Source organism: Rhipicephalus sanguineus, chromosome 3, assembly GCF_013339695.2.
Source record: "Rhipicephalus sanguineus isolate Rsan-2018 chromosome 3, BIME_Rsan_1.4, whole genome shotgun sequence".
In the NCBI taxonomy this organism is placed as follows: Eukaryota; Metazoa; Arthropoda; class Arachnida; order Ixodida; family Ixodidae; genus Rhipicephalus; species Rhipicephalus sanguineus.
In genome coordinates, this window is record NC_051178.1 from 125,025,930 (window position 1) to 125,052,745 (window position 26,816).

The 26,816-nt window shown below is 43.5% G+C and overlaps 4 protein-coding genes across 5 annotated transcripts in view; 2 read left to right on the top strand and 2 right to left on the bottom strand.

Moving 5' to 3' along the window:
* LOC119387083 (WAS/WASL-interacting protein family member 1) overlaps positions 1 to 26,816 on the top strand; it is a 259,526-nt gene that overhangs the window by 110,544 nt on the left and 122,166 nt on the right. The gene's annotated exons all lie outside the window — the stretch shown is intronic.
* The window catches only part of LOC119387093 (ATP synthase subunit b, mitochondrial), a 234,185-nt gene that overhangs the window by 69,305 nt on the left and 138,064 nt on the right, over positions 1 to 26,816 (bottom strand). The window lies entirely within an intron of this gene.
* LOC119387086 (formimidoyltransferase-cyclodeaminase-like) lies at positions 1,440 to 26,531 on the top strand. Its single transcript, XM_037654393.2, is given in 14 exon segments — positions 1,440 to 1,636; positions 3,618 to 3,801; positions 5,082 to 5,131; positions 5,133 to 5,211; positions 5,299 to 5,387; positions 6,076 to 6,255; positions 7,776 to 7,895; positions 10,339 to 10,488; positions 11,871 to 12,059; positions 15,248 to 15,409; positions 16,253 to 16,296; positions 16,383 to 16,521; positions 22,692 to 22,787; positions 24,388 to 26,531. Coding segments are annotated over 14 exon segments (1,626 nt in total). The 5' UTR covers positions 1,440 to 1,579; the 3' UTR covers positions 24,475 to 26,531.
* On the bottom strand, positions 17,455 to 20,399 carry LOC125757654 (uncharacterized). The gene is made up of 2 exons (XM_049413373.1): positions 18,939 to 20,399; positions 17,455 to 17,632 (listed from the first exon to the last, which is right to left on the bottom strand). Exon 1 carries the CDS (start codon positions 20,144 to 20,146, stop codon positions 19,388 to 19,390), a length of 759 nt encoding a protein of 252 aa, XP_049269330.1. The 5' UTR covers positions 20,147 to 20,399; the 3' UTR covers positions 17,455 to 17,632; positions 18,939 to 19,387.

The following is a 26,816-nucleotide window of genomic DNA, read 5'->3' on the forward strand; positions in this document are numbered from 1 at the left end:
GTTGCGTGAGCCAATTTTGACAAGTGAACTTGGCTTCATCAGGGCAGCAACTGCCTTCCTTAGCGTGTTTATGTACACCTTGCAATTAATCGCTCAATAGTTATTGTGCATGCAGTTAACAAGCGTCAACCAGAAAATTTGAACACCCCTTGCGTGTCGGAAGATGTTGTGTTGTATACTGGTAGTTCCATAGCTGTGTAAATGAACACGACATTACGTGGCAAGTATATACTTTGTTATGAGCAGTCTCTATTGGTTAAAAAAAGCTAGTGCAAAAAAAAAAAAAAGATGCGACAATCTGAAGCATACACTTCCGACTGAATTTTGTTCCTGTGCTATGTATGCTTTATCTCGCTCTGAATTTGTAGCTGATGCCGTGCAAGTTACGCATGTGTAATAGGCTATGAGCATATTCTGTGGGAGGCAGCTAGGCAGGAAATTTCTCGTGCATCAATGACTGGGTACAAAAATTGTGCTTTAATGAAGGCAGGGTTATGTGCAGCATGAGAATTCGGAGCATGCCCTTCCTCCAACAGTCCTTCAAACGTGTTGGCAAGAGGAATTTTCACAAACCTCGATACGCTCTGCCATACGAGTGTACGTGTGTCGTGCGCAAGTTGAAGGGACCAGAGATTTACGACGCAGCCGCGCTCGGCTGCCTTGGAGGACAACAAGCAGACCTATCCGGTGCCTTTTAGAAGGTCCGTACTAGGTTTTCCTCCTTCCAGCGGCACTGCTGCGGGAAAGGTGCGATGGAGGCAACCTGAAGGGGCATTCAAGAGCTGATAAGAACTTTGGCGCCGGAGAGCCGCAGAACCGACAGGGGACGGCGTTATCATCACCCACAATTCGCTAATGGCTTTCGGACGGTGCCCCGACACTTTTACTTGAAAGCAACATGCGCTTGAAGTGCGCGTAAGTTTTGGTGCAGTTCTCGGCATTATACTAAAGGTGGGCTCAAAAGCAGTCCAGCTAAAGCAATAAAAAATAAAGGCGTGTTTGAGATGATACGCTTGCAGATACATATTGGTATGCTACTTTGCGCAATTTAGATCGCATTCTGAGGCCGATCGATTTCGAGCTTTTGCCCTTTTGCACCGCGATTGGCTCCCTCATGCATCTTCTGCAAATAAGCCAATCGTGGTGCAGAAGTAGAGTGTACTAAAATATTCTAGTACACTTTAGCAGAAGCTCGAAATCGATCGTCCTCGGATGGCGATCTTTCGAAAGTGCATTGAATAACTGTGCCGTTTGCTGTGCAGCTGCAAGGGCACATCATCGCAAACACGCCTTTTATTTTATTTTCGCCCCACACGACACCCCACTGGAGTGCCCATTCCGCCCATCCCATTTTAAACTAAAGAAACAAAATAAGATTACAACTGATTTACAGCGCCATTGTGTGGATGGCGCTGCCGTCGCTTGAAGCGTCGCGTGTGTTACAACACACACAGGCGGCGTTGCCGCTGCTGCCTCTGACAAGGATCACTAGCAGACGATAAGCGTTACAGCCACTTGGGTGTATAGAAGGCCTTCCAGCCACAAAACACCCTGCATTGCTTCCGTTTTGGACTTAAACATGCGTACCAAGATCGTGGAATGCGTGCCCAACTTTTCCGAGGGCCAGGACCAAGAGGTGGGTGCTTCCTTCCCGAGATGCTTTCGCGGTTTCGCTCGCGTTTACGCATCGATGCCCGTGAAGCTGAGGCGGCTAGAAGATGTTGCACATACACGATGCATAATTAAACAAAATTGCCACCTTCTAGCGCATCTACAGTGCTTGAGGTACACTCAGCGCTTACACGTGTAAGTATTTGCGCACAGGTGGGGTTTATATGCACACTTTCGCTTAAACCCTACCGGGTCGAAACCGCGGCTTTTCGAAATTCATTTCAGAGTCGATTAGATTGCTCCCGGCGGGATCGGTCCTTGTTCATCACGTGCGTGACGCTTAATTTCGAAACGCTGTAACATTTGTGCAAAACTTGTTTAATCGCACTGCCAAGATTTTGTAGATCTGCATGACGTTTTTGTATATCAAACCCTTACATCTCTGCGATGCTTTGAAGAAATTTGGAGCAGCACGGAGGTTTCAGTGAAAAGAAAAGGGGACAGCCGGCCGAAGGATCTGATGTGGAGTAGCAGTCGCTGAAGAAATTTCAAAAGCACAGCAGTCAAAATTTAGCTGATCAGTTTTCAGGCTTACGTCAATTATGAGTGTCGTATTAGCCTTATAATCAAGAAAAAAAAAAACCATCTTGGTGCTTCTCTTAAGATCTATAGAGCATGCACACAATCAGTGATTTATATTTATTCAGTGTATACTTGCAAATTAAGAACTATACCTACTGGACATGCATTATACGTCGTGTAGATCATGAGCTTGGACAACTCACTTTCAGTATACCAGCTGACTTACAGCAAAGAAACAATATCACGGTGGAAAAGTTGGGAGGATGCATAGGTATATAGGCTTCATATGAACCTTATTTTGCAACTACCGGCCTAACTAGAAGTAAGAAGTTCATGACGCAGGCAGTATAACAATTGACAAACAGCGCATTCATGGGGCTGAAACAATGCTTTTGGAAAAGGCAATCATTCAGAAGACCAAGCTAAGCAAAATTGAGCTTTTTAGTTTATATGAGTTTGTACGATGAGGATGCCCACTTAAAAAATTTAATTATGTAAAAGCGTGTTTTTGCAATGTATAGACTAAGTGCAGTAGGAGCAGTAAGACAGCAATCACTATAGTATATTGGTGGCAGGAGGAATTGAGGTCTTCAAAATACTGTTCAGGAAGATACCTTGCATGAATGCTGTGAAGCAAACAAAAATAACCAAATAGGGCAAAGGGCCGGGAACAAACACTATTTGAAACAGCGGTACACTACAGCAGAGAACAGAGCAGACAGAAGAAAAAGGCATGGCCGCATTGTACCATAAGCATATGCTGCCTTGTACATCCATAGAAAAGAAAAGACGGAAGAAGCTAGCTGCGCAAGTCCACTTCATCACGGGAGTGCCACTTCCATGGATACAGGCGAAATAGACCAACACTGAAGGAAGTTTTCCTTTAGAAAACAGGTTGCTCACACTCATCTGGAAATATTTACTCCAGCTATAATATTGGGAAACAGTGCAATACTTTGTGTGTAACATTATGCCAGCCATCACATCCCTGCTTCACATTAATTATGGGCAAAATGTAGTTCTTCGCTATGTGAGGTTGAAGCTGCATGATAAATGAGAAGTTAGGCTTGATCCATATATAATGACACGATAATGACAAACGTCATAGAACAAGAGGATAAACCATTAAGACGGGAACAAATAGTGCTGGACACTGGGACGGTGATCGAAGAATGACAGACGACCTCTTATCTGTCATTCTCTCCCCATCCCATGTTCAGCGCTGCTTGTTCCCGTCTTAATCATGTATCAGCCAGCCCAGTTAGGTGTCGAGTTTAGCGAAATCCCGTTTCGAAAATCATCATGGAAATGAGATTCAATGGCGTTCCAATTTTTCGTACTGGTGTGCTTAATTGAGGATTCGAGTGCAATCAAAACACGACGAACCACTAGCTCTTTTTCTCCTGTTGGCAAATTTGTTCCAGGTTATTGACGAGATTGCAAAAGCCATCAAGACTACACAGGGCGTATCTCTGCTGGGTGTTGATCCAGGTTCCTCAACAAACCGAACTGTGTACACTTTTGTTGGCTCACCCGATGCAGTCATCCAGGGAGCGCTCAATGCTGCTAGAGTTGCCTACAAACGCATTGATATGACCAAGCACAAAGGTAAAGTACTAACAGAGATATGTGCATATTTACTTCGGCAGACTACTGTTTAAAAGTACACTCTGAGTTAATGATTATCTTGCTAGAGAAACCAGTGTGACTTGTTAAAAAAGGCTCATTTTGTAATGCTAGAAGTGTCTTGAAAAATGAGCATAGGTATTCCTCCGAACAAAGATGACTGTGAACTGGCCCTCTTGCTTTGGCTAGCTATATTAGTAAGCTCTGCAATTCTTTTTCGCCAAGAGACCTTGTAATTAGTTTTTCTTATTACCTATTAGTGCTTAATTTGTGCAACTGCTGTGTTTGTTCCTCGTTTGCATTGGCAAGGAATTGATGTGCTGACCATTGTAACTTGACAACTTGTTCAAGAGGACTAGTTTAATTGTCACTGTGATTGAGTGACTGTTCGTCCTTCATGTAACAAATGTGCATGTGTGTAAAGCCTTTATGGTCAACTCCATACCCTGCAGCTCCTGTACTGATTGAGTTCGCACTGATTGAGTACTGATTGAGTTATTTGCGAATGAAAAAAAAAAAATCACATCTTTGTGTTCACTGAATCATTGGTTGTGCATAACATGCCGAAATTAAGGGTTGCTGTACAGGAAGTCTATATTCTGCTTGTTTTGTGGAGATGATATGCTAAGTGAGCTTAAAAGCTAGCGTAATGTTTTTCAAGCTGAAGTACAGACCTTTTAACTCTATAGTTTGCAGAGTATATTTAAAGCCAGCTGCAACAATATTTTTTAAGTGGCATAAAAATCCTAATTTCAGATAGGGTACATATAGGGGAGTCTCCAAGCAAGACTTTACATTTAAAACACGAGTGGAAGCTTCATGAAAAGCTTGCAAAAAGAGGCAGTTTTTTTGTACCGTAACTGCAAAAAAAGAAAAACCCCAGAAATGCTGCCGTTATCTCTCACCAGAAGTGAGCACATTACAAGTAGGGCATGACCTAGAAGGTGTGGCTCTTCTTCGCGATGCCCCTAGATAAGGGAGCAATGAAACATCTTGGAGGCAGCGTGCCTGGACCTAAATTATAGGGACAACTTCAAGGCAGTCGTGTACACTTATAGGTGCTGTTTGAAGGCTGCTAACTAGAAAACTGTATCATTAACAGCCCTGTGCTCCTTGCAAAGATTTCTTCAGTGGTATATTCGACTCACTCATAATGAATTTAGCCAAAGTTGTTCAGGTTGCAATAGGCCTTTAGGTTACTTACCACGACATTTTACAAGTGGCAAGTTAAAAGTTTATCTTTATTGTGCTTATACTTCTAGGAGAGCATGCCAGGCTTGGGGCGCTGGACGTGTGCCCATTCATCCCCGTTCAAGGATGTTGAGATGGAGGAATGCGTCTATTGTGCCAGAAAGTTTGGAGAGAAGCTCTCGGCAGAGTTGAACGTTCCTGGTATGCATCACTTCTGCCGTTTGTTGCATGTGACCACTTCGCACAGATTAGTAACTCTTTGCTGACTGCCACATTTTTTTCTTGCAGTTTATCTCTACGGGTTTGCAGCACAGCAGGACTACAGACGTAGTGTGCCGCAAATTCGTTCAGGGGAATACGAAGGACTCTGCGACAAGGTAATAGGCATTCCTGTAGCATGGTAAATAAAGACGTCGTTGGCTTTTCAAAATTGCACAAGCAGTGGCATGGCACACCATTTGCCACTGGTAAGAACACAATTTAAGTGAGAGGTACGAGGAACGTATGTCACTGAAGTAGTGTCATCATATGTACAGTGCTCTTTGTAAATGTCATTTGTTCACGGGCTGCCACATACTGTTTAAAACAAATGGGCAAGGGCCATTTCATTGGTTTTCTGTATGCAACAACACATGAAAGCCGTAAGGAGCGATTATATGAATGCCAAAGCATAAGCAAGTGTGCTTAAGCTTCAGACTTGACAGCTATACCTATTAATATGGCATAAACGCTGTAGACTTACCTGAGCTATAGTCTGCTAGGCTGTTGCTTGAATACAACTCTTTCCAGACACTTTTTCATGGATGCAGGCGAAATACAAAAATATTCACATATGATGTCTTGGTGCACTTCAGTATCTTGTACGTTCAAACAAGTCAACTTGTCAACTTTTTTTCGCTTGGAAAGATTACTTGGTGTCTTCGGGGAAAAAATGTTTATCCTCATGTCTCATCGCTGCGATGTTCTAAAAACAGGAGGTGTTTAAGAGTCCCTGAGTAATGAAAATAAGGCACCATCTACTGTATGTGTGGCTTGCAGCAAGTGTTGATTTGTATGCCTACATAGATCCTAAAGCCTGAATGGAGACCCGACTATGGACCAGCAGAGTTTGTACCACAATGGGGAGCCACCATGTCAGGGGCTCGCAAGTTTCTCATTGCATACAACATCAACATCCTCTCTACCAAGGAGCAGGCACACCGCATTGCCCTCGACATAAGAGAGGAAGGAAGGGGAAAGGGGCAGGTAAGAATACCGTCAAGTAGTAGTCTACTGATATATATTTTAAAAACGTAGCTTTTTTTGTGAAATTGATGCTAAGTAACAGCGTGAAAACTAGACATGGACGAAGGACATTAAAAGACCAGCTTTGTTTTTTGCAAGCCATGTTCTTTTTCGATGCGAAACATCCGGAGTTCAATCCAGTGGTGGTGGTGGTGGTGTGCGACGTGGCCACCCTTACTGCGCATGCGCAAACCCTCTCCACACACCTCCTCTCCGCTCCCCTCTCCACTACCCCTCCCCCTCTCATGTGCAACGCCGCGATGAGCACCCGCGCATGCGCGTCCCCTCTCTCTCCTCTCCTACGCTCCCCCCCTCGCGCGCCTGTCGACCGTGTTCCCCGCTCGCCCTGTGAGAATTAACAGCCAGGCTAGAGGGAAGACACGATGCGCGTAGTGTTCCTCTTCGCGTTCCACGACGCGAGGTCGGTAGCATTCCCAACGAACGCCAACGGAACACGATTGTGCAAGTGCTCCGGCTTCGCGTCGCATCATGGTCCCCTTTAGCGGGAGATGGTGTAATTTTTATGTTACATTGCTCTGAGTGTAGCTGTACCCCCAATTCCAAGTTACTACAGTTCTTGGCAGGCACACCAATGAACAAACTAGGACCGTTACAGAAGCTAGTGCTATAGGTTGAGGATGAGCTGTTAGTAAAGCTTTCATTAACCTCTTCCAGGAATAGCTGCGCTTTCTGGGATGTGCGGCAAGGTGCAAATTAGCATAATATGTGATTCAGCAAGCTCCCATCACTGTTTTTCTAGGCGATGGTTATCTATGCTTCTCTGTTCCTTGTTTTCATGTTTGCACATATGTATGCTGTGCCTCTGAATAAAAAAAATCAATAAACAGCACTCGCCATTGTCTGTCCTTCATCCATGTCTAGTTTTCGCACTTTTCCCTCAGCTTCATGAACAACTAGCTAGCCCAATTTTTTTTTTTTTGTTATCATTAGTGAAGCTGACTTGGTTTTGATGTTTAGGAGAAACAGCAGTGTGTGCTTGCTGGTTAACACAAGTAAAGGCACTTGGTTGGCTCGAGCAGTGATGTTGTTAAGTCGCTGTGGTGATGTAGATACAATGTGCGTGCAGGTCCCGTGATCCGCGGGACCTGCACGCACATTGTATCTACATGTATGTTATATGTATGTATGTATGTATGTATGTATGTATGTATGTATGTATGTATGTATGTATGTATGTATGTATTGTATTGTATCTGTAAATGTTTGCAAAAAATGAAGATAAGAGTTGTTAATATAGGAATGTGCAACTATACTGCGAGTGCACAGTGGTTTAGGTCAGTTTTAAAACACAGAAATGGTAAGGAGAAAAGAAACATTTGACATTGCGCAATTGTGTTAACTTGACAACATTGCATGTAAATGATAAAAACCTCCTGGTAATGGCACAGCTTTCAAAACATTGAAAAATTTGTTCATGGCTCCTAGACTCATGTCAGCAAATACACCACTTCTCATTGCAGCCTGGTCTTCTCAAAAGCATACAGGCCGTAGGCTGGTGGCTCGAAGAAAACAACATTGCACAAGTGTCAGTGAATGTCCTGGACCATGACATCACACCAGTTCATGTAGTGTATGAGGAGGTAAGGAGCAGTATTACATCTTTCAGCTGTTGTAACACAAGCTGATTGTATCACGATGCACAGCATACACATTCCATTTGAGTTCTTGTTTGCGGATTATGTGTACTTACCTTTAGCTTGAAGTACAGTGTACTAGAATGGGGCAGTGGGCTCACTGCCGTATCCCTGCGCCGCGCCGCCGCGGCCCTCTCCGCGTCGACAGCTTGAGCGCCCGCCAGGGGCGCTGCCGCCAGTTTCTCCTGAAAACTCTTGCGGGGTGTGGAGCGCGTCCCCTTGGTCGGTGGGGGTTAGGCTGGTTACGCTGTAGTTGCGGGGGTATCAACAAACGCGGGGTTGGTGGCGGGGAGAGGGCCACCACAATGACACAAAAAGAGATCACAAAAAAAAAAATGAGGAGGGGAGGGAGTCGAGCATTTTATTCTTTTTTTTTTTTTAAACTGATCCAAGTAGTTGAAGCTACTGTTTCCATTTGTGTGTGCTCTGCAGCGCATGTTCACTCCGTTCATTCGCTTGAAGGACCTTTGTCGGCACCCCGCGTGCCGCTTTACTGCACTTATATATGCTTGTTTCTCTGAAGGATCGGCATCTGTGTCTATCCGCAAATCGCAACTGTCTCAAAGACGGCCCGCCGCTCCATCTGGACGGGAGGGACGCGCTTTTTTACAGCCTCAGGCGGTCGTGCACATAGAGCATGCAGCGTACGTGCAGAGAAATTTCTGGGGCTGCGTTTGACAACAAAAAACAGCTGGACCCAACGAAGCTAGGAGTGACCGCAGAGTCAAGTGTGAAAGCAATAAAAGCAAGAAAACGCGCGAGGGTGGTGACAACAAAACCATACTCGTGCTTTAGTAAAAAAAAGGGGGGGGGGGGGTAGGGGTACTTCTAAAAAAATAATAAAGAATGCTGGTACGTCGCTGCTTGTTTCGCTATCGAAGTCCTAAGCACAGAACTATACTGACGGATGAAACGGGCTGGATAGTGACGTACAGAAAAAGGAGATGTAGAGGGGGGCTGAAGTAGCTCTCATTAGGAAGCGGGGAGGTCCAAAGTGATTGGGCTCTCTTTGGGATGCCCCAGTTGGTGGTAGGTCGACGTTGTCGTCGGCTGTCGACTGCAAACATCGCCGGCGTTTCTTGCTGTCCTTTATTTTTCATTTTCGTAGTCGACTAGCAGACGTTCATACACGTTTGTTGCATCTGTTTATTGTTCGACCACGAGTGACATTTTCGGCATTGATAATTCATATTGTGATATGGCAAACATTTGCGCATACATAGGCAGGGTTTTGTGTACATAAAATCAGTATGTCAGTGCGTGACACTGTCGAGTGTTTCTTCGTGTCCTGTTTTATCCGCGCTGGTGCAATTCCAAGGTGCAATAAAAATGTGTACGCACGTGATACATGTTACTTGTTATGTACTCATATTAACTATGTATAAATATTTTTTTATTGGATATACGAGTCCAACTGCAGTAAATAAAAAAAAATTTTAAGCGTACGGTGCAGATACATTTATTACGAAGCCGAGTGATTCCGCCCATTATTGATTTGCGAAAAAAAAAAGAACATTAAGTGGGTTAGTTACACAGACCAGCTAGATCATATATACGCGAAAAAATTTTTAAAATGAGGCGTTGCTTATATTCGGCATAGTGGGGCTCGAAAGGCGGGAGTGAAGTCGCTATGACAGCTACAGTGGCGAAAGTGCATTGAAAATCGTATCGATCAGCAGGACAAAAAAAAACCGAACGCCCCCAACTACACACCCTGTTATTGCAGCGGCTGCGTGGAGGAGCATTCATTTATGCAATAGCCGCTTAAAACATCGCTCGCCCTCCGTAAATCAGTCACAACGACAGTAACTTATTTCACAACACACAGAAAACTTGCATCAAAAGAACTTCCGTGAGTTGCGCACCGTAAGATTGACTTTTCTTGCGCGCAAAACAACAACGCGCGCTATCCGCGCCCTGCAACCCGCCGGAAAGTTTCAGGTGACGCTGTGAGCCGCGCCGCCTGTCGGCGGCGACATGAAGTGCGTCACGCTCCGCCGCTCAGTGAGCGCACTATAAACTTCTAGAACACTGTAGCTTGAAGTATTCGCATGTTAGCCAGTGTCGTCATAAACATTGCAGGCCTCGGCATTTAAAATGTTCATAATTTATATACAGTAGCCCTCGATCACTGTGCTATAGTTTTGCTACATCAGTGTCGTTATAGTGTTCATTTCATAATGGCTAACCTTAAAACCTGCAAACCTCTCAAACACTGCTATTCTTTGGAATCATTACAAAAGGAATGAGACTCTTGCACTTATAGTTTGCCACAAAGGTCATGGTAATTCTATAAAAGACTATGAGACAGCTTTATGGAAGGTCATGTCTATGAGGATTGTTCTCCTGTAAACTGTTGTGTAACGCAAACTCTCTGCACTCTTTTCAGATTTCAAGAATTGCAAAATCGTTAAAGCTAGCAGTTACAGGCTCACAGATAGTGGGTGTCGTTCCTCTCAAGGCCATATTAGCGGCAGCTGAATTTTACATGAAAAAGGAAAGCCTTTTTGTTCTCGAAGAGGACCAGAAAGTCCACCTGGTGAGCATCTATCTTCCTGTGTAATCTAATATTAGCAACACATACATGCGCAAGGAAACATTTGACACTGACTCCACAAGCAGGTTAACTTGACATCGTTGCATGTAAGTTTAGTTCATAAAGACCTCCTACTAATTCACCTGTCTTATGCTCCTTCTTTGCACTTACATGTGAGCGGCCAAACAAGATGTGGCTGCCCTTTTGGTTTGTATTGATGTAATTACTGGACTGCTTCTACTGCACAGGAATCTTAACTTAATCATCCTTGAAGTTAGATTACTGATTTAATTTTGTTACACTTTGTTAAATTGAGCTCATAACCATTTCGTAATCTGTGTAACCGTCTTTCTAAATGAGTAAATGAAAATGAAATGAAAAAAATGAAGACTAGTATATGCATGCTATGACAGCATGCACATAGAGAAGTGTTTAGACAACAGAGCATAACATGTATACACCCTAGAACACAGACTAGTGTATAGACCAGCCAAATGTATTTGTGACCAAACCTGGCATCCTAGCAACTCTGGCTGCCCGCTGTTGTAAGTAAGCATAATTATAATGTGTTTTATCATGCCAACAGCAATGTAGTAGCTGCAGCGAAACATTGAAGCACTGACAACAGGCGTCTTGTGCACATCTTTGTGATCACAAATGAATTTTTTTGAACACATATGTGGAGGTAGGAACAGGCTCATTACCACACTATCTGTGCTTCTTGCCCCTCTTACACTTTGTTCCTCAGCTACAAATAAATGCTGCCATTATTAGTGCCAGGACAGCAGCAACACTGTCTTTTGGTGCTACGAGTGTGCCTTTCCTCATTTACAAATGAACTTCTGGACGATTTTTTTGATTAGACGGCAGCTAGGTTTGTGTCAACATCTCATGAAATGCAAGCTTAAAATCCTCATAAGAAATAGATGTTGGTTTTTCTTCTCGTGAGTATGTATAAATATCATGTAAAGTAATTTCCTGCATGCTGCTGATATTTTGTCTATTTTCTTGAGCAGCTGGAGCCGCTGGCATGAGGAGAAACAGACAGGACATTTTAAAGTGAAGGTTGAGCAGCAGAACAAGACAGGGAAAACTTGCACCACTTATTCAAGGCATCGTGTACTAGTAGTATATCACACAATGCACAGTGAGAAATGAAAAGAGCTGGGAGGTGATTGTTCAGGTTTACAGGAGGCTTGAGGCACATGACTTGTTACTCAAGTCACCCGACTTTTTTTCCCCTCCGATGACTTGTTATTGCCAATGCGAGATATGAGCTGATAGTGTAGTTTCAATATTGTTTACAGCAACAATTACTGCATACATCTGGAGGTGAAGCAGATGTGGCTCTTAGGACGAGCTTTACATTTTGTATCTTTGCACAGGCCATCAACCGGCTTGGCCTCAACTCACTTGGCCCATTTGATCCGTCGGAGCGCATCATCGAATACATGCTGCCTGATGATAGACTGGGCCCATTGGCACAGAAAACCTTGTGCCAATTCATTCACGTTGTCGGAGCCAGGACGCCCACGCCAGGAGGTGGTTCCGTTGCTGCTGCAGTAGCCTCTCTTGTATGTACCACATAACAGAGTCTCCGCCTCAATGTCAGTACGACGTCACAAATTTCAGTCATTTTTGTAGTATTTTGGCCACGTTGGCTCCATAAAAAAAAACGCCAGGCCTGCACGGAAAGTGCAGCACAATCACAGCGAAAGCTGGAAGAGCGGGATTTCTAGAGCCGGTTCTAAACTCTCTTGGGACTACTAAGACAAGTACACTAGCAAAATATCTACTACGTTATAAATTATAATTTTTGTGAAGTTGGGAAGCACCCACTATGCCCTTATTCATCATTCTGCGGAGAAGTGAGGTACCAGCTACACATCTGTAAGGCATTATGTGCACCTTGTTGATGCAACGGCTGATGACGACGAAGAATTATGGCTGAGCCCTTTGTAATGGATTGGAAGCTTTAAACTACCCACTAGTTACGTAATTCGCATTGTGTGATGCCCGGTTGCTATTTCACTCTCCCACCACGTTATATAACATATGTGGGTTGAGGTGTCGGTGAAGGACGGATCCCAACATAAAACAAAACGATGTTTATTAACATAGTAGCAGCAGCAGGGCAAGCATGCCGATGCTGCGCTTCGAAAGGTTAGAGAAACAAACATGAAACCAAGCTTGGTAGCTTGGGTTATATAGCCAGCGGTGGTGACGTAAGCCTCCGACGGAACTGCGTGGCGCTGTCTTTTATCGGAAACGTGTTGCAGCAGGTAGCTGTGTCACGCCGGGCTAATCAATGACGAGACGGAGGCTGCGTAGGTCTGTGCGCAGTGGTCGCCACACATACATTAACGTGAGAAATAGAGAGAGAGGGAAAAAGACATTGTTGAGACCCTGAGGAAATGGAGCATAGGGACCTTATGGGCTTCCTTGACAACCACTACAGGTGCACTTGCAAGGAACCCACTATGCTATAAATCATCATAATTTTTATGAAGTAGGGAAGCAGCCACTATGCCATTTTTCGTCATTCTGTGGAGAACCATGGTACCCGCTAAACACCTCTAAGGCATTATGTGCACTTTGTTGATGCTGTGGCTGATGATGATGAAGAATTATGGCAGAGCCCTTTGTAATGGGTTGGAAGCATTCAACAACCCACTCGGTGCGCAATTTGCATTATGTGACGTTTGGTTACAGAATTCGCGTCATGTGACGCCTGGTTGTCATTTTACTCTTCTACCACACTATAACATATGTTAATGTGGTTCCTTCTTGACTTGGAGCCTATATAGGGTCCTTTTGCAAAGGAGTTTCAAGCAACCGCATGGCTCTGTGGTAGAACACTGAGCTCCCACGTAGAGGGCCCAGGTTCGAACCCCGTTCCATCTTGAAAATTTTTTTGTATTTCATTTTTTTTTTCTTATTTCACGCAATAGTGGTGCGCTGCCGCTGGACAACTATGGTGCCGAAAACGGCCGTTGTTGTGACCTCATAACAGCTTTCTCTGTAAAATTTGTGGAACTTGCCAAGTCAAATCTCTGGCATTATTAGAACACAATGTATAGTACTCACAGATTGAAACGCGAAAATTTAGGGATAGGTAATGCACATACTTTCGATTCCAGCATCTTCAGTTCGTGTCACAATGGCATAACTTTGACTCAAACACTTACATTAGAACCAACATTACCTTTAGCGGCCAGATTCATAAAATTTGACATGGTTATCGAGCAATTATATAGGCCTTAGCAGGCACCATCAAAATCTTTGACATCATGGCAAAATGGCACAAAAACTTCAAGGCAGTGTCGCCATCTGCATTTTCTTTTTGCACGTTTTGTAGTTTATGAAGCATCCTTTCGCAGCATGAATGGTGGATTTGGTATTGGGGAGATGCAGTTTACCAATACTGGTGAAATCATTTATTTCTCTTTAGCTTCCATTTAAGTGGTAACTTGCCAGAAGTAGCCTTATCTGGGCAGGCAGATCTGGGCTTAAGATAGATAGTATCTGCACGAAGGGCAGCACCGACTGAAATGCATAAAGTGTGCTACAATTTGAATGGTATTTCTCCCATGTTCCTCTCAGGTGCTCACATTTTGTGCCTCTGAAATCTTCTCATAATTTCCAAATTACTTGTCACTGTGAGCCTTTGGATGTGGCTTTCAGCTGCTGATCATGGCGTTGTGAGTTTTCCTCCTTGGCAGCCATGGCAGCCTTGACAGATTACAGAGAATAGGAGGACGATAGTGTTTTTTTTCTTGCATCCAGTCTGCAATTTCTGCAGAGAGAAGTGTTGTGTGATTTCTGCTGCACAAGAAGTGAGAATAAGTTGTGTGTTTTAATAACCTTTACAGCACAACCAGAGAAAAGCTCCCAGATTATAAAGAAATGGTGTCTGATTGATTTGCTTGAAAAACGTTCATTTTTTTTGCTCATCAAAAAGCACTACTCACCACTTCATCATGCTTCGATAACCAAACACTATTAAAATCTTTAGCACACCATCCTCATAGTTTTGCTCGTTCTTCCGACACTTTTCAGTGATCTGCGAAGTTGCGTGAATAATGCACTGGGGTCAGAAAGCGTATTCACTTATTTAAATAATTAGCTGCGATGGTGCACGAGAGATGGTGGCATGTGGCAGGCTATGCTGGAGCTTCGTAACGAACTCAAAAATCACTGGCAGGCCTCTGCAAGGTTCACCCCCATATTCTAGAACGTCCCTTTACTCGACGCTTCACCTTGACTTGAGAAAGTCGATAGGAGTGCCATTTCTAGGTAGAACAAGTCACTGCGTATGATAATCTGCAGCAATTCTTGAGAAGCGCGGTGTCATTTTCAGTCGAGCAGCGGCACTGTTCTCAACTCGGTCGAGTGGAGGACGAACTTCAAGTCGAAGCTTGTTTGAGAATACGGGGGTCAGACAGGCTGCATATTTCACCGTGACACTTTACAGGATGTTCTTTAAGCCGCTCATTTTTCACTATCCTTTTCATTATATCGTTTGAGCAAACATGACAGTAGGTCTCAGTGGTCAAAGCTAGTGCTTGAACTAACTGTGATAGCTACAGTGCATGAGTGGCATACCTAACCATGTGGCTTGTGCAGTTCATGGTTAAAGCTTCAAAGTTGCTCTGCACGCACTCGAAAGGGTGGTCCACCTGGCCTCACTCTGAATGGCTTAGGTTAAAAATCGCGGAGCTAATCTAGCCGGATTCACCACGTGTGCTGTTATGTACGACAGGGTGCTGCTCTGGGAGCCATGGTGGGCAAGATGACCTATGGCAAGCGGCAATGGGAGCGCTACGACGAGCAGATGCGTCGACTCATTCCTGTAATGCATCACACCATGGATGAACTGCTGCCCATGGTAGACGCTGACACTGGTGCATTCAATGACTACATGGTGATGTCACCGACTTCTTCCATATTCTACTTGATTGCACCACCATGAACCTACTATTTTGTGCTTTAATGTTCTCAGTTGTTGTTATCACAGCTTGCTACGCGCTGTTTATAATACTCAAGATAAGCAGTAAGAAACAGTGTTGCATGGTAAAAATGGCTTAATACTGCAGTCTTGGTCGTCGTAGCATTGATAACTTAGAGCCCTACGTTTTGTAATGGATGAAGCAGGACTGTCACTGCTGTTAAATTTAGAGTGCTAGTAACATTTTGTTGCTGAATATACCACCACACTAAACATAATATACCGGTACGCATGTTTTGCTTAATTCTTTCCATGGTCATTAGCTAGAGTAAGTACAAGTACATCACTAACTGTGGTTGACAGAAAGAGCCAATGACTGACAAAACCCATTGCTGTTTTGCTTTAGTGACCCGGCAGAATCAGCATATTCATACAGTATGATATTCGTTACCAGAAATAATGAATCATAATGTAAACTTTAGCTTTCCTTACTGATATTGCTGGAGTGAGTACCAAATACAATTTAATCTTCAATATTATTAAAAACTACTGCGTAGAAGCAGACAGTATAAAAATCAACCAAGCATAGATTTGAAAATTATTACATCGTAACCTGTCGCAATAGCACCTAAAGATATTTGAATAGGTTTTAAAAGTTTGCAAAATGGCCTATGATTGATAGTAAATTAAAATATGGTTGATGTAAGTTGCACTGGTGACGTAGTGCTTACAGCAGTTGATTTGACTGTCTCAGCACTCAGTCGTCTTACCATCACAGCTAACTTTTGCCATGTGACGCTTTGTTCTGCTGCTGTGCAGGCTGCTCACAAGCTGCCCAAGAACACGCCTGAAGAGGAAGAAGTGTGAGTGCCCTCTTTGCCAAGTTCACTCGTTAATTCGAATTGCAGATGCAAACTCGGGCTGCAAGCTAAGCGAGTGTCATGCACAGCCGTGAGGCTGCAATGCAGGCTGGCCTAAAGAAAGCCATTGCCGTCCCGCTGGGTGTGGCCCGATCTGTCAGCAAGCTGTGGGACACTGCCAGGGAACTGGCCTCCATCATCAACATCGGCGCAAGAGCAGACCTGCAGGTGAGTTATGTCCCCTATGTTCCAGCGCTGTCGACGATGAGTGATTTGTAAACTTTGTGCTGCTGTTTGCCAGTGTTGTTCAGGTTCATGACCAGCTACACCATCAAGTGGGTGCTGCAGTAGTAGTAGTAGCAGCAGCAGTAGTAGCAGCAGCAGTAGTAGCAGTAGCAGTAGTAATAGTAGTAGTAGTAATAGTAGTAGTAGTAGTAGTAGTGGTAGCACTAGTAATAATACTACAGGTTTTCCCACTCACTTTAATCCAAGTGCCAGCTAAAATAATCCCTACGCCACTGAAATAATATGAGCGCCATACTATTTAATCCATGCGCCAAACATTTAATCCTAGCGCCAACACATTTAATCCAAGCGCCAGCACGATTAGGCCGCGTGCCAGTGAGTTTAATCCAAGTGCCACCATGTTTAATCCAAGTGCCAACAACTTTAATTCAAGTGCCAGTCACTTTAATCTATACACAATGAACAGTAATGCGGGGCATGAAAACGGCAGTGCAGTTGAAATACAGTTGCTACAATATGAAATACGATAGCCGGAAAGCAGAAGACTGCACTAATATTTGTATTCGGTGCTATTATTCACGGGAAAAAAAACTTACTGCCATAGTTTGCTTGAGCTGTGTTTGGAGGGCTTATACTTTGCTATGCATCAGTTTGTGGGGCAATGTTTGGCACGGCTGCGATCATATTAACGGGAACGAAAGAAAGGCATCTGCGTGCCGCTCATTACAAACATGTTAACGAATATTTTGTAGTCAGCAAAATTAAGTTTTACTCACTAGAGCTCATAATTTGATTTTGGTTTTGGCACACAAAAGAGCAGCAGCTACAGGACAGGTCGCGTAATGCGAAGGAAAAACAATCTATGCTCAGTTAAAGTGACGTAATGGCTACCAAGATGTGGATCGAATACCTAGCCGAGGGCGGAAATGGGTCAAATGGAGTACGGAATTAAGAAATTATCAGGCTCGCGCAGGGCAGGGCGGATTGGAGGTAATTCGAAGAGCTTTTCGTTCTGCAGTGTACTAAAACATAGACTGCTGATTACGATATGTGGAAAACGGACGTTATATTTTATATTCGTGGTGGTTTTTATCTTTTTCCTAAAGGAGTGGTGACACAAAAATTCGGACACAATTTGACTGTTGAATCACACTAATGGGTGCATATAGGTGCCATCTGTACAATATCAGCCACAAATACAGCCTAAAAGGTATTTTAATTGAGTTTTGAAGTTCGTGAAAGTGCCGGATAGGAAATAGAAGCAAAAGACGATGAGGTCACCGAGTGGATACCACGTACGTCACGAGTTCTGGCCGGGTTACCGGAGGCGTGTACGAGACCGACAAAGCTGGTAGCGACACCTGATGATGCGTAGCCTAACCAGAGACCTACAATATAACATCGCAGCGACTTACCCGCTACTGATTCTATGTAAAGCACTTGCAGTGAGATAATTAGCAACTTACAGTATTCTCATTGCTTTTTTCCCCGACAAGAACTACAACGCATCGGAAAAAATCGAAAAAAAAATTATTGTAGTTGGACAAAACGCCACAAGATGTCACTACGGGCTCCGCAGTTGCTGCTGCTGCTGCAGCCGTCAACAGCTCCGGTAACCAGGTAGCCGCAAACGATAGAAAGTCTACAGACGAACTAAAGCTCTCTGCTGCCGGGATCATATTGCGTAGTGGACAGATAACTGCTTCGACCCTCCGACGTGCGTACGTGGGATTGGTATGCCTTGAGAACGCGGCGTTGCCCGATATAAATATGAGTCAGTAAAGCGTACATCACGTCATTTGCATGTTACGCATAAACACTGTTACAGAGTGCCAATGTTGAATGCTTCCTTCGTCACTTCTCATCCTGCTACTTTACGAATGATCGGAGCGAAAATGTTTCAGCACGTCTAATGCTGCGGCTACTCCAAGCCTGGCGGAAAACGTCGCCTCAGTTTGACAACGACTACAAGAACAAAACCGCAGCTACCGGCAAGATTCGCAAAGTGAATCGAGCTTTTCTTACTGATTTTTACACTCCTGCCAGCTCTTTCGTCCATCGCCGCACTAGATAAGCAACGTAGTTTGACAATCGAGGAAACAAGCACTCGCAACGCTCAACACCTGCTCAACACAGCAAACGAAACAGCAGCACTGACAACATAGCAGAAGCTGGCCAGTGACGTCACTGGTTCTTGCGGTCTTGTTTACCAAGTAGACCATCTACGTCACGGGGCTGCCGAGTGCTCTTCGAAATCGAAACTGCCTCCGGTCGTAACATACGAGCATATAATTAAACATTCGTCTCGCGCTGGGGCAAATGAGTTTCATTGCCGCTATTATCGAGTCAGTAGCCATTGATTAAGAGCAAAAAACAGAGGTTCACAAATTTTCTGTCACCACTCCTTTAAAACAAAATGTGTCCGGTGATTTGAACAGTATTAACTGTTGGCCTAGTTCGCACGGTGACATATTTAACGCATTGCGAGAAAACATACGCAGAGAAAACACAAGGCACAAGGACGAGCGGTGGTCCTTGCTCCTTCTCTTTACTTTATACTCGTTTTTCCGCGCTGAATTATGCATCTCACTGGGCATTTGAATCTTACGGATGTCAACGAAATGATAAATTTGTTGGATCAATTTTCTATATCTAACGTGTACACACACAAACACATATATGTATATATAATTTAGTCAATGAGAGGGGGCAAAATGGGATTATAGGTAAAACGAAAGGGAACAATATTTTTGCACACTCCAGATCACTCGAGAAATGCAACATAAGCATAGGTTATAATAAGTATTTATTAGAATAGCGCTGTCTCCTAGGGCTTGGAAACGGACGTTCACAAGTCATCTTCACGCAATGCTGCAGGCACAAAAGAAAAGTTGTGCCGGTCAAAGGCCGCGCAGTCCACGCGCTGTATCTGCTGCATGGAGTGTCGAGCTGCGTCCAGCAGCAAAGAACGCCTGTGCTCCTTTTTCGTCATACCTTGCGGTGTCGCCAGCACTAAATCAGGACGTTCGCTTAGGTAGGCCTTCACGTGCGACTTGAATTTCGAGAACACTTCTTCTGTTGGGTTGAAGAAGGGACTGTACGCTGGCAGGCGCTTGATAGAGTGCATTGAGTTAGCCAAAGCTGCCTGTTCTGCCCGAACATGAGCAGGTGCGCCATCAAAAATGAACACAGCGTCTGTGTTTGGCTCCTCACTTTCCACACGGGCCGAAACATCGCTGAGTAAATCGTTGAAAACAGCCCAATGAGCTCTGTCCACTGCAGTCCAGTGAATAACGCCATTCGCTGACATACGTGCCATGATGTTCAAATTGGCTCCTTTTGTTGTCGTGGTCGTGTGGACAGCTGGTTGCCCTTTAGCTGCCCTGCCAAAATTCCTGGAGCACCAGATATTGTAGTTTGTCTCGTCCAAGTAGAACCGGCACACACGTGGTCCATCGGACTGCAGCCACTGGGCGTACAGCTTACGGCTGTGCTTGACGTCGTCACGGTTGCGGTCTGCGGGCCTCTGCGTCACCAGCTTCACCGAGTAGCTGTGGGCATCCAGCAAGCGATCAACTGTGCTTGTGCTGATCATCACTCCAGGCATTTCTTCCTCCAGGGCTGCCTTTATCTGTCTTAGAGTAAATGTACAGTTTTCGTCGACAATTCGCCTCAAAGTACTCACGACGTCGTCTCCAAACTTTTTTTTAGAACCGCCACCCCGCAATGATGTTTGTCTGTCGGTAGCTGCAATCGATCTTGCTGTTTTTATGTTGATGCCCAGGGTCTCCGCCAGTTGCTTTAGGTCGCCACCACGCCTGTAGACGTCCACAATCCTCGCTCTGTCGAGCACCGAAACCCTGCTGTTTTTTCGATGAGGTTCATCTGGATCTTTGAAACGTGGCCCTCGCTTGCGTCCAGCCATGATTTCAAGCAAAGCTTTCGTCTCGTCTGGAAATATTTCCCTCTGAAAACACGCGTGTTACAGGCGGCGACGCTTCAGGAACACGTCGTCTGTTACATGAACATGGCCATCTCCTTTGACGCTTTTACATAAAACTTAATTCCATATAAACCCAAATAAATGCACGGTTACTTGTTTTAAATGGTTATTCTTTGATTTCAGGAATGGGTGAATATCGTCTGTAAGTCACCTTCGCTCTCATTGAGCCAAGCAGACGATTGCGAACGCTTTTGCGGAAACGTAGCCTTAGTGCCGTCTGCTAGCAGATGACGTGAATCTCTCCCAGATGCAATCAACGGAGTACGTGATTACCCAAAATTATGCAGTAGCGGTGAAGCATAAACTGTCTCGATGCTTAAACTTTTACCACGTGCTTATAATGAGCGTATACATTTAGTACCCGAACATATATAATTAAACCGCACTGCTTTTTGAATTCTAAGATAAATGGCACCAAAACGTTCGGGCAAAATACCGTAGTACCTTACTTCCTAAGCGCGACCACGCATTAGCAAAAAATAAATATTCCTCTCGCTTCATGTTTACCTTGTTCCGACATTTAGACTATATAAAGTGGCAAACCGTCTGTTTCTTGTGTATGGATTAAACTGACTGGCACTTGAATTAAAGTTGCTGGCGATTGGATTAAACATGGCGGCACTTGGATTAAACTCACTGGCACGCGGCCTATTTGTGGTGGCGCTTGGATTAAATATGTTGGCGCTGGGATTAAATGTTTGGCACATGGATTAAATGGTTTGGCACTCAGATTATTTCTGTGGCGTGCGGATTATTTTAGCTGGCACTTGGATTAAAGTGAGCGGGAAAACCTGTAGTAGTAGCAGTAGTAGTAGTAGTAGTAGTAGTAGTAGTAGTAGTAGTAGTAGTAGTAGTAGTAGTAGTAGTAGTAGTAGATGAGGAGTCATAGGCATCCACAGTGTTATGCATTAGTGGGAGAACACCATAGCCTGATGCAGTGTTCTTAACAGAAGGAATGAGAATTCAAAAAGGGAGCCAGTTGTAATTAAGGGCACTAAAGAGGAACACTAGACCAGTTATGGCCGATGAAGTATTATTCAAGGGCACTGCTTTTGAAGCTGCAGTTAGCCAAGTTTAACCATTAGTTAGCCAACTTTAGCCAGTGCTGATATCATGCGAGTAAATGTGGTAGACTTCGCGCAGTTGGACAAACTCATGCACATTTGATCTCCTAAGGTATATTTTGTAGGGATGGGCGAATAGTGAATTTGAGGTTCGAAGCGATTCTGAAGCGAATAGTGATTTGGTCGAATAATTTCGAATAGAATAGTTCGAATAGTATTTACCGCATATTATTAAGAAAAATGAGCATTTTTGCCATGACCCTTGCACAATATTTTTAAGGATTGGAACTAGGTATGAGTGAATGTCACTTTTTTGGTTTGAAATGAAGTGGAAGCAGCCTTGAATAGTATCAAAATTTGAATAGCAGTAGGGTGCAACTTATAAGTGGTGCAATACATTACAATTTAAAAATTACTATACTTAGCGCATATAAGCCCATATAAAACGCTTCTAAACTTAAAAAACATATGTACATCAAAATTCGAATAGCAGTAGGATGCAAGTTATAAGTGGTGCAATACGTTACAATTTAAAAATGACTATACTTAGCGCATATAAGCCCATATAACACGCTTTTAAACTTAAAAAAAAAATGTACATTTAACCTTGAAGTGTGGCTTCGCGGCAGTGCAGATTTCCCCTGGATGGGTTGTTTCACGGCACAGCAACCGGACGCTGCAGTGAAACCACCTTTACAGGTGGTTATGTGCGGTCAAATGTATACACATATTCGTTCATTTCGAATACTTCAAAATTTCGAATAATCTAAATTCGTATCGAAGCGAATTCGAACACTGTAATATTCAGTCGAATATTCGAAACGCCCGAATATTCGCCTATCCCTAATATTTTGTCTTCATTATGGTTTAATATGATAACGCTTATGTCTTACTCTACATAACTAGAGCTTGCTTTCTCCACGACTTCTTTAGCTCGTAAATTTTTTGTCTTCTTTTTTTGATGCTGACCAAGAAGTAGTCCAGAGAAATTCCTGTTTTCTTTATGTAAGATGCTGCACATTAAAATACAGACCGCAAGCATCGAGACCCAAAAGCGTAACAAGGCCTGCCGTTTCCAATTTCAGGTTGGTGCACGCTGTCTTGAAACTGGTGTGTTTGGAGCATACTGGAATGTTATCCTTAACTGTCAAGGCCTGCAGGACGAGGTCTACAGAGACGAGGTACGTTGCTTGTAATTATATGCACCTTTTAGGCTCATTTATTGCAAATAAGGTCAAAGGACGAGGCAAGGACAGAGCACATGACAGGCGATCACAAATCGCAACTGACGTAGACCCCATTTCGCATACATGGAAATCAAAGATTCAAACAAGCAGAATACCACTCATCTAGCACACATTTTTCATGTCTGCACACACTGCAACTCACAACATGTGTAGTTCTCTCGCTGATATAGATGGTATGTACAGATGACAGGTGCCAATTTTGTCATTCCCAACTTCATCAATACGTGTGCATGCTTCAGCTTAGATGATGGTGGAAGAGATTGTGTCTTTTGTCCTAACTTGCACTAAGTGAACAACTCGGTACAACAAATAGCTGATATGTTAACCTTATTACATTGCAGAAAGGAATGTAATTTGTTGCCTTTTCAAATGCTTAGATGCCCTAGCTTGTTGATGCGTGTTACCAAACTTAAGGTTCTTGAGCGCCAGCAGGACAGAGCACATGACAGGCGATCAAAAATCGCAACTGACGTAGACCCCATTTCGCATACATGGAAATCAAAGATTCAAAAAGCTTAAGGTTCTTGAGCGCCAGCAGGCATCATAAAGAATCAAATGCTACTAGAAAGCTCTAAACTTGGTTTAATCAGCCTGTGAGCAGTTCTACTTAGGACCAAATGTAGATACGGTGCAAAGTCGTTACTGATACTTCCTCAATGTGGCAATGCAACATGAAACAAAAACCGGCGCTGCACTACCATTTGCTGTGGAACAGTACGTCACTGCAGTATGATAAGTTGATTGGTGCAATGTTAGAAGCTGTCATCTTGAAAGATGATGCCATGTTTTTTTCAACTCTAAGATTTTAAAGGGGCCCTGCAACACTTTTCTAAGTAGTCATTCAATGACTTCATTAAAGGAGTTTATTGCCTCACGAATTGACTGCCACAGAAAGTTTTATAATCCATCAAGTATGAGCGGAGTTACAGAGATTTGTCGCATGCTTCAAGCGCATTCTCTCTCCTTTCATACCAGCGAGCGCGCTGAAAGCTATTCGGGGGAGAGATGACAAAAAGGCAAGAAGCTACATCCATTCATCAGCATGCGTCATGACCTTGAGCACTTTTTCTTTTTCTTTTTTTCTTCTAACGCATGGCTTACATTTAACGTGATGCGAGCGTGTGCGCAGGCACATTGCGGCACCCCGCTGCGGCCTAGGCTTTGTATCTATGACGTGGACATTTTGGATTACGACATCATTTCTCGAGAGAAGAGCCAGTGATTTCTAGCTGGCTTTGAGAATTAATTGTAAATTCCAGGCCGCGTGCTGCGCAATGATGTTTGGTTTCACATGTTCCCAGGAGCCTCGACTACCATCAGCTCATTGTTTTCCGACCGTGCTGAAGAAGTGTTGCAGGGCCCCTTTAGATTATGAAGTCTAATATGTTACGATGAATTCCGAAAGTAGCAGGGGTGTACAGCAAGTCGCATTGTTTTGTGTTTTGTACTCTTGCAGTGAAGTTCCCTCATTTAATGGCATGTTGTATGGGAAAATATCACAATACGCTAAAGCTCTCTTTACTTTACATTTCAGGTCATGAAAGAAATCGAACAGTATCGACAAGATGCAATAAAAGGTTGCGCCGATGTACTTGGCATTCTAGAGAAGCGCATATCATAGGTGTGGAGATGCCAGCCTACACTACTTAAAATCAAAGCATTCCTGAATTTTACTAGTACTGACAACACATACTGTTGTGCAGGTCTGCATGTGAGGGACAAGTTTGTATACAGTTTACAGTGCGTTTATACATTTATACATTTTTATACCTCCTGATTTACCCTATACATATGTATTGCATCTTACGACAGCTCTTTGACTACAGTTGGCCTCATGTTAATGGATGCTTGAACTGACAAAACATTTATATTTTTTCTGGGCATTTTGCAATGAAAAGCTTGTAAAGTCACACTTTTGTGACCGTAATGTGGGAGCGAACTACTGTCCAGACGAAGTCTAGGACGGACTGTTTTGGTTTTTATTTTGTCTGCATTTGTTGTTTCTTATATAGTGCTGTTGTTGCAACATTAAAATTGTTGCCCTAAATGCCTTAATTAAATTATATATGTTGGAGTATCTTATTTACTTTAGTGCTGCATCACAGCATGTTATTTGCGAGAGTACTGTGTTCCTTCATACTTTTTTGTTAAAAGACAAAAGTTACTGAGAAATGTCTGCATGTGCCCTAAGATACAGTATGCATTTCATGGTCTAAGTACATCCACACTGTTTTCACTACCAAATTGTTGTAGCATCACAAATGTATTGATTGTGTTACGCATTGTTGACAGCTTCAAACAATTTCAATATTGTCACTCGGCAATTGAAGCTCTTTCTTGCAGTTTAACGCATCAATACATTAGCTCAAAAGCTGGGCAATTTGAAAATTCCTACACTGCACGGCACGGGTGAACGCATTTGTTTGCCAGCTGCAGCAAGTGCTCATTAGTGTGTTATCGGTGAGTGCGCAAATTAACTGAACCAAATCCCGACTACCGGTTACAGTAGCTGAGCTGGGAATACAGTACAAAACGTTTTACAGCACTAAAATGAACCGTGTTTTACATTTTTTGAAGTCACTAAAGGACATCTGAAAGGAAAGCTGGGCTGAATATTCTGCGAGTTATTTCATAGCTAGAATGTTCATTGTTCCTGAGAAGAAAAATGTAAGACAAAATGTTATCTGCTGAACAGAGGACAGTACGTGCCACAACATCTGGTCGCTGGATTCTAAGGCCAGCTGTGCACATCCTCTACAGTTGAAATGAAAGTGTTTCTGTTGAGAGTTCACATTGCATCAGAAAATTTGCCGTGATGCGCTCCTTCGGTCCAGAGCTTTCAGACTCCATCACAGCAGGGGAGCACGAACGTTTCATGATGCAACAGTACGAAACTCTGCTGAACACATTCTGCACTTTCATGTGGTGCACATATGGAAAACAAAAATGTATTGACAAGCGGTATGTCCTGGGCATTAGGATAGTGATGCACCTATGTTGCTGATATGCAATCTACCATGTGTGGAATAACGAAGGACTGATATTTTCATCATACGGGTTAAGGTCAGGGTTAAGGGCAGCCAGCATGTGAGCAGGACCGGCACGTCCTAGATACTTGTACTACTGCCAGTCATGTGAAATGAAGTCACAGGAGCATAAGATGGGTGGCCTGTTGGTGGTAGGATAATGGTCAGTAATGGTCAAGCATACACATTTTAATGTCACCACCAGTGTAGGTACTTGAGGAGACTGTAGAGCTCTAAGCATTTTTTTACACTGGACTTTTAATAAACTTACTAAAGTCAAACTGTCTGTTCTGCGGTAGTGAATGGAACATTATTGTTTTTAAAGTCTTTCAAGAATGTTTCCCACGCTCTGAATGTCATATCACTCTGATGCTCAACATGTGAAATCCGTACCAAGCCCTCAAGCTACATGGAGGCATGGGCAGCTGTACTGTAGCGAAAGCGTGGTGGACACAATAACAGCATAACTGTGTGGTTGTGAACAAAGTATTGTGCTGTATATCCTGAAACACACACTCCTGGTGATAAAGTATTTTGTCAAATGTGTTCCTATGTGTAGTGTGTCAGTGCTGCGTAACCAAAGCTGTAAGCTGCTTTTTATCACACTTTGTGAGCAAATGTAGAAGCAATAAAGCATGGAGGAAATACAAGGCAGCGGTGTGAGTGTTTATTGCGCTGTCTCCCACTTGCAGCATCATGCGCACAAATGACCAATATGCGGATGATGAGTGACTTGGAAGAAATTATTAAAAAACACTGTCAGGAAATACACAGGAGTGGATGGATGGCATGCTGCAAAGTTATCTACATGCATGTGTACAGCTCTCAAGTCAAGGGAATGTCAACTAGCATGTCGTTCAATCCAATGGCACGGTGCATTGTAATACCTGCCAAAATAGTGACAGTAGGCACATGTGTCCAGAGCAGTCCGGTGTCT